General features: G+C 27.1%; 1 protein-coding gene across 2 annotated transcripts; it reads right to left on the reverse strand.

Moving 5' to 3' along the window:
• Positions 1-517: 517 nt before the first annotated feature.
• On the reverse strand, positions 518-6,919 carry LOC111688219 (E3 ubiquitin-protein ligase RNF13). 2 transcript variants are annotated; one of them, XM_046948748.1, is made up of 8 exons: positions 6,732-6,919; positions 6,472-6,644; positions 4,112-4,209; positions 3,839-4,032; positions 3,580-3,772; positions 3,210-3,521; positions 1,488-1,608; positions 518-1,417 (listed from the first exon to the last, which is right to left on the reverse strand). In XM_046948748.1, exons 1-8 carry the CDS (start codon positions 6,846-6,848, stop codon positions 934-936), a joined length of 1,692 nt encoding a protein of 563 aa, XP_046804704.1. In that variant the 5' UTR covers positions 6,849-6,919; the 3' UTR covers positions 518-933. The 2 variants fall into 2 exon arrangements, with proteins under 2 accessions (XP_046804704.1, XP_046804703.1); XM_046948747.1 differs by having other exon boundaries at positions 6,726-6,919.
• Between the last annotated feature and the right edge of the window lie 1,240 nt (positions 6,920-8,159).

An 8,159-nucleotide genomic window follows, 5' to 3' on the forward strand; every position in this document is an offset into this window, starting at 1 on the left:
AGACGATAGATTAACCAATGAACTTAGATAATGAACAATACAAAAGTCAAATCCTTAGACTAGACCGCACGCAGTCTACAGTCTAGTGCGTAGAATAGTTAATAGATTAGTCTACTATTACAATAATCGGTGAAGTAGTTAAAAGGAAATTCAAAAATCAAATTTACAGAATCGAAACTTTCAGCCCTAACGCCAATCAACATTTCAAGTGAAATTAACTTTTTTTCGTTTACTAACTTTTTTGTCGTGAAAAAAAAATTTCGCTGTTGTAAAATTTGTTGATTAAAATTTTGTAAACATTAAACAGCTGTTCCATACAAAATAAACTGTTGTGAATGAATTGTTCACGATAGCAATTTTCCCTTTGAGGGTAATAAAAATTTAAAGAAAACAAAATTTTCACTTCTATGGGCGATAGGGATGATGGTCCCCTTGGGCTATATTATACCAATCTTTACGTATAGAACATTTTGACATAAAGTATTCAAAATTATTTTTCAAATTAAAAACAATTTACTTGTATTTCATTACAAATAATTTAATCAATAATTAATAACAAATAAAACTATTTTGCTGTTTTTAGAGCATACTTAATAGATTCTAGAGTTTGGAAGGCATATACAAAGATAAACTATTCCCTATAGAAATTAAGATTTTAAACCAAAATCTCACTAAAAACTCAGTAAAATCTAAAAAAAAACAAAAATCTATAGAGTAGGAAAATACATTGCAGAAAATATGTAAAAAAAAGACAAACTAATATAAATTGTTCACTTACTTGTTGTGTTGGATAAACTGTTCCTATTATATATGTATATAGCATAGTAAATGTTGTATGTATGTTTAATTTTTCATGTATAAATCTCTTTACACTCCCCCATAAATGATAAAACTAAAATTATGAAATTTCCCTTTTAAAGCGTTATAATATTATCAATAGCTATTCATGGACGCCGTATTAATATTATTATGATTATTGTTATTATTAGATGGCAGAGCAGCTACTGCAATGCCACCTTGTGTAGGAGTTTGTATAAAAACTGAATCAGGATTTGCATCCATTGCCACCTCAGGACGAGGTGCACGACGATTAGCAGACGACGATGTAGATGATGTATTAGACCCTGATGTACGATTTGCAGTGGCTATGGGTTCATATATACACTGTAGTGGTGGATCATCATCATCATCATCATCGTCGCCGCAGCCACCGCCGCCATCTTTAAAAGAACCACTTAAATTCGGATTTAAAACATTATTCGAAGAGTGTGAAGCTCTAAGCGTTGATGTAGAGTTAATAGTATTATTTACATTACTACCAGTTGTTGTGGCCATAGAACCAATATGTTGTTCAGCTATAACATCTTCTAAATATGGTGGTGCGGCCACACTAAGGGTTGTGGGTTGTCTAAACCATCTGTGGCAGAGAGAGAGAACATATTTTAAAATTTTGTTTGCTAATTTAAAAGTAATTTAAAAAAAAATACCTTAAAACCGGCCAAGACCATATGGAACTATTACGCGATTCACTATTTAATTGAGCCTGCAAATGTGGCGGTAAATTTGGTGAACGATCAAAGGGATTTACACGACGGGCAGGTGAAAGCACTAAAATAAAGAAAATTATAAAATAAAAAGAATTTTGTTAAAAATATAAAAAATAATCAAAATTTTTAAAACATTTTGAAATTTTAAACTTAAAATCGAATTTTACACAAAATTTAGTTTTAAAATTTTTACACAAAAACTCGATTTTTCTCATTATTTACACAAAAGCCTTATTTTTAACTCTAAATATTAACATTTAACAAAGCTCAACTTTTACTTAGTTTTTACACAACATTATACACAAAAACTCACATTTTACACAAAAACTCCACATTTTACACAAAAACTGTACATGTTATACAAAAACACAGTTTTTACACAAAAACTCTCTTTTACACAAAAATTCAGTTTTTAAAGAAAATCTAGTTTTTTTTACACAAAAACTTTGTTTCTACACATAAATTCAGTTTTTACACAAAAACACTGATTTTACACAGAAACTTTGTTTTATACAAAAATTAAATTCTTACACAAAAACTTAGTTTTTACACAAAAACTCTGTTTTTGCACAAAAAGTCAGTTTTTACACAAAGTCAGTTTTTATACAAAAACTCTGGTTTTACATAAAAACTTATATTTTTAAACAAAAACTTAGTTTTTTACACAAAAACTTAGTTTTTTACACAAAAAACTTAGTTTTTACACAAAAACTTAGTTTTTACACAAAAACTTTGTTTTTACACAAAAACTTTGTTTTTACACAAAAACTTTGTTTCTACACAAAAACTTTGTTTTTACACAAAAACTTTGTTTTTACACAAAAACTTTGTTTTTAGACAAAAACTTTGTTTTCACACAAAAACTTTGATTTTACACAAAAAACTTAGTTTTTTACACAAAAACTTAGTTTTTACACAAAAACTTAGTTTTTTACACAAAAAACTTAGTTTTTACACAAAAACTTAGTCTTTACACAAAAAGTAAGTTTTTACACAAAAAGTAAGTTTTTACACAAAAAGTAAGTTTTTACACAAAAACTTAATTTTTACACAAAAAGTAAGTTTTTACACAAAAAACTTTATTTTTACACAAAAACTTTGCTTTTACACAAAAACTTTGTTTTCACACAAAAACTTTGTTTTTACACAAAAACTTTGTTTTCACACAAAAACTTTGTTTTTACACAAAAACTTAGTTTTTACACAAAAATTTTGTTTTTACACAAAAACTAAGTTTTTACAGAAAAACTTAGTTTTTTACACAACAACTTGGTTTTTACTCAAAAACTTGCTTATTACACAAAAACTTGGTTTTATATACAAAAACTTTGTTTTTTACACAAAAACTTAGTTTTTTACTCAAAAACTTAATTTTTTACACAAAAACTTAGTTTTTTACACAAAAAATTAGTTTTTACACAAAAACTTAATTTTTACACTAAAACTTAGTTTTTTTTTACACAAAAATTCATGTTTTGCACAAAAACTCAGTTTTGACACAAAAATTCACATTTTACATAAAAATTCACATTTTACACAAAAATTCACATTTCACATAAAAATTCACTTTCTACTCAAATACTTTTTTTTAGGTTTTTACTCAAAAAATTAGTTTTACACAAAAACTCAAATTCATAAGAACACAATTCATTTTCTACTCACTATTCTCATCATCTGATGTAATGTCTCCACTAGCACCAGCTTCAATATTGTTACCACCACGACGAAATGTACCATGACTTCTAGTTGAACCAGTATTTGAACTTATTGGCGAAACGTTTGAATTCACAGAAGAATTAGTGGATTGCTGTAACAGTGGTGTTGTATCATCATCCGTATCTGTTATACTATCCAATGAAGACTGTCGATTCCGCTGTGATCGGGTTTCGCCTTTCGTAAAAACCTTACGCTTACAAATGGGACAATCACGTTTATTTTCGGTTAGCCAAACATCAATACATTCACTGTGATAAGCTAGAGAAGAGAGAGAGGAATTAAAAAAGGACAAATACTTAAAGATTAAACTACTTACGATGTTTACAGGGCAGCACACGTAATTTATCACCCTCGGCAAATTCATCCAGACATATAACGCAGGTATCATAGGCTAGATCGCTATTTTTCGTAAACTTTATTATCGGCAGCTTTTTCAACATTCTTTTAGGCAGACGATGACGTCTCAAACGTCTTTCTTCTCTTATGCATTTGTAAATCATATAAAAGATCTGTTCATTCAGAATAGTTATTAAAATTAAAACAAATCTTATATTGCACAAACAATTACTACTTACCATAATCAAAAAACATAAACCGATTAAGATGGAAAATGGTAAAATTAATTGTGTATTTATATTAAAAGGCAGCTCATCGTTAATGACTAAAACAATTTCAGTTGTATAGAATGTTTTTAAGTTTGTACCGGTGGTACGGCCCACAAAAACCGAAGGTATAAAAATGCCGCTAGAATTTTGTGCTGACATGTGTTCTATGTAGTAGTGAAGGAGAAAAAAGAAATAATTTATTAGAATTATGCATTTCATTAGTTTTTATTTTATAATTCTTACCTAAATCATCACTTTCATTGTTATAGATGACCACAGCATCGAAACGAGCTGCCTGTGCATTGCGTACCTTTAGTTCGAATGTACAATCAACGCCGCCTCTAAAAAGAAGAATTTCCATAATGTGTATAAAAATAAGTATAAAATATATCATTTAAAACATTTATTTGTTGTTAATATTATAAAAATCAAAAAAAGTTAAAGATTGTTCAGTTCAGTTCAGTTAAAGTTTGAAATAAATATAGTAAAAGAGAGATTGGCGGGTGAAAGTGAAACTTCATGAAATGATTGGGAAATGAAAAGTAAATGTTTTATAAAAATATAAACGAAATTTAAATTTTACACAAAAATTCAGTTTTTACATAAAGTTTTTTCACTCAAAAACTATTTTTTTTTCTAACAATTCAGATTTTTACACAAAACATTCAGTTTAACACAAACATTTAGTATTTACACAAAAACTCAGGTTTTTAGCAAATAAATTTTGTAACACAAAAACAAAATTTTAACACAAAATGTCAGAATTTTTACACTAAAGCTCAGTTTTACACAAAATCTCTGTTTTTACACAAAAATTCAGTTTTTACACAAAAAACTCAGTTTTAACACAAAAACTGAAGTTTTTAAGCAAAACTTAAGTATTCAATCTTTTAACCAAAATTCAGTTTAACACAACAACTCAGTTTTTTACATAAAACCTTAGTTTTACACAAAAAGTCAGTTTCTACACAAAAACTCTGTTTTTACACAAAAAGCCAGTTTTTACACAAAAACCCACTTTTTACACAGAAAGTCAGTTTTACACAAAACCTTACTTTTTACAGTTTCAGTTTTTACACAAAAACTCAGTTTTTACACAAAAAGCCCTTTTTACACAAAAACTCAGTTTTTACACAGAAACTAATCTTTTACACAGAAAGTCAGTTTTTACACAAAAACTCAGTTGTTACCAAAAACTCACTTTTTACACACCAAGTCAGTTTTACACAAAAACTTACTATTTACACAGAAATTCAGTTTTTAAACAAAAAAAAAATAGTTCTCACACAAAAACGCACAGAAAGTCAGTTTTTACACAAAAAAAGTTATAACAGAAAAGCTTAGTTGTTACACAAAAACTAATTTTTTACACAAAAACTTATTTTTTACACAAAAATTTATTTTTTTACACAAAAATTTATTTTTTTAACATAAAAACTCACTTTTTACACAAAAACTTACTATTTACACAGAAATTCAGTTTTTACACAAAAACTCAGTTGTTACACAAAAACTCACTTTTTACACAGAAAGTTAGTTTTTACACAGAAAGTTAGTTTTTTTACACAAAAACTCACTTTTTACACAAAAACTCACTTTTTACACAGAAAGTAAGTTTTTCACAAAAACTCACTTTTTACACAGAAAGTTAGTTTTTTTTTACACAAAAACTAATGTTTTACACAAAAACTATTTTTTTACACAAAAAATCACTTTTTACACAGAAAGTCGGTTTTTACACAGAAAGTTAGTTTTTTTTTACACAAAAACTATTTTTTTACACAAAATCTCACTTTTTACACAGAAACTCACTTTTTACATAGAAAATCAGTTTCTACACAAAAACTAAGTTTTTTCCATTTATTACACAAAAACACTGTCTTACACAAAAACTCAGCTTTTACACAAAAACTTAAGTTTTTACACAAAAACTCAAGTTTTTACAACAAAATTATTCCGGTTTTAAACACAAATGAAATTTTTATTCAAAACTGCAAATTTTATACAAAATCGTTGTTTTTTCCTTAAAACTTATGTTTTTTTTTAACAATTATGTTAATGAATTCTTTGAGTGAAATCTACCATGATAAATATACATATGTATGTAAATATGTATGCCTGTGTAAGTGTAATTATATAAATGTGTTTCAACTAATGCTAAAATGTATAAATATTCTATATTTTTTAAATGGTTTTAAACAATCTGTGATTAAAAACCCATGATTCATAATAAATAAGTTTTATCAAGCCTGTTTTGGTTTTTTTTTTGCAAACTTTTCATAGCCATGAGTTTATGCATGAAAATAATATGTATGTATATCAAAAATGCATTTAAGTTTTCCCTTTTAAAAAAAAATATTCTTAAAAGAAAGTGTGTTGAGCAAAATCTAATTTGTAAGAAAAGTTTTAAAAATAAAAAAAACAATTGAAGTAAGAAAAATATACCTTTGATTACTACAACAAAATCAGCAGTTTGTTTTTTATGCATTAGATATATATTTTTTTAAGTATTTTAAACGGAAAAAGGAAAGGAGTATTAAATAAAAAAAACGAAACAAAAAACTGTGTTAACTAATGTCACATTAATTTCTAACTTAAAATACCTTTGTATGATGGCGGCAAATTTTGCATTGTTGGGATAAAACGATTTGGGTGGTGGACTTATCTTATCACAAGCCTCTTCATGCGGTACAGCTGGTATGGCAAATACCTTAATACCATTTGGCGGTAAGCTGGGACCAAACTGTGCTGGCATATCATTATACTCTTCAATTAACTAATGATGGTTGACATGTAAAAGAAAAATTACAATAATTAAACTATATTCCATAAGTTATAGGTGAAGTTATAAATTTACAATAACCTGATTGGTTAGGCGTCGATAGACGAGGATATGACCATCCACTTCAAGAGGTGTTTTAAAAATGCAGACGCCAAATATAAATGAGACCACTAGAGATAATTGTGATGTTAGCGCCATTCTTCTTTATTTTTTTGGAAAAGTGGAGCCGATTGGCACAACCTTAAGGAGAATGGGATCAAGGTTTCACACTAGAACGAAATGAAGAATGAAAATGCATATTAGACATAATTATGATATCAGTAGATAGGCTAATAATAGATAAATAGATAGGTAGATAGATAGATAGATAGATAGATAGATAGATAGATAGATAGATAGATAGATAGATAGATAGATAGATAGATAGATAGATAGATAGATATATAGATATATAGATATATAGACAGATAGATAGATAGATAGATAGATAGATAGATAGATAGATAGATAGATAGATAGATAGATAGATAGATAGATAGATAGATAGATAGATAGATAGACAGTCTGCACTAGATCTATAGTAACTATAGTCTAATAGCTTTTTTCCTATATTTTAACAAACATTTACAAAAAAAATAAAATTAACTTGATATTTTTGTTTTACACTTTTCTTTTAAATTAAATCATCCAATTTTATGGGGAGTGTCTGCTTTGTTTTTTGTCATCATTGATTTTAAAGTCTGCATTAATTATAACCAAAAAAAAGTATTTCTGTCTCAGCGTAATTCTTTTCATTTCATTTGTTTTGTTTTGTTTTGTTTAATTTTATTATTTATTTTAATAAATTTGGAAGCAACAATGTTATTGAACTTAAAAATATTAAAAAAAAAACAAAAAAGCATATTAAGGCTTTATTCATAAAAAATATATATAAATACACAATTAACTAAAGCAGAGAGGTGGTGGCTTGGCTGATTGTTGTAGATTTTATGGTAGCATTGATGGCTGACCAAGATAATGAAATTTACTTTTAAAGTCTATGCGAATACCTAAAGATTTTTAATCTTTCTTTCTAGAGCCACGAACAAGATTTTTTTGATTTCTTTATTTTATATTAATTTCACAAAAATTTAATTTAATTAATTCTTTATATTATTTTATTTTACAGTTTACTGTTTAAACACTTAAACAAAATTCATGGGCATACAAATGCAACTTGTAAATAATATATTTATAATCAAACATCGTCATCAGCAGAAGAAGCAGCAACAGCAGCAGAAACAACTGAAACAAGAACAATTACAGCAACAGCCACAGGAACAAAATAAAGAGCAACAATTTAGAAAACGACAACAAATATTTGATCCACTTTAAAAGATTTATTTCTTTCTTTGTTTGAGTCTCGGTCAATCAGTCGTCACTAAAGTCAACTTTAGAAAAAACAAAATTAAAACGCAGTCTCAGCAATTTATAAAAGCGCGTCAACAGCGTTAAAATAAATAAAATAAT

Source organism: Lucilia cuprina, chromosome 4 (assembly GCF_022045245.1).
Source record: "Lucilia cuprina isolate Lc7/37 chromosome 4, ASM2204524v1, whole genome shotgun sequence".
Classification (NCBI taxonomy): Eukaryota; Metazoa; Arthropoda; class Insecta; order Diptera; family Calliphoridae; genus Lucilia; species Lucilia cuprina.

What these genes read in the sequence shown, in the direction of transcription:
- LOC111688219 (XM_046948747.1), bottom strand. Translation starts at nt 6,848, where the DNA reads ATGGCGCTAACATCACAATTATCTCTAGTGGTCTCATTTATATTTGGC. An exon ending in CAATGAAAGTGATGATTTAG is followed by an intron (nt 4,033 to 4,111) that starts GTAAGAATTATA and finishes ACTACTACATAG; the next exon opens with AACACATGTCAGCACAAAAT. An exon ending in TGGTCTTGGCCGGTTTTAAG is followed by an intron (nt 1,418 to 1,487) that starts GTATTTTTTTTT and finishes TCTCTGCCACAG; the next exon opens with ATGGTTTAGACAACCCACAA.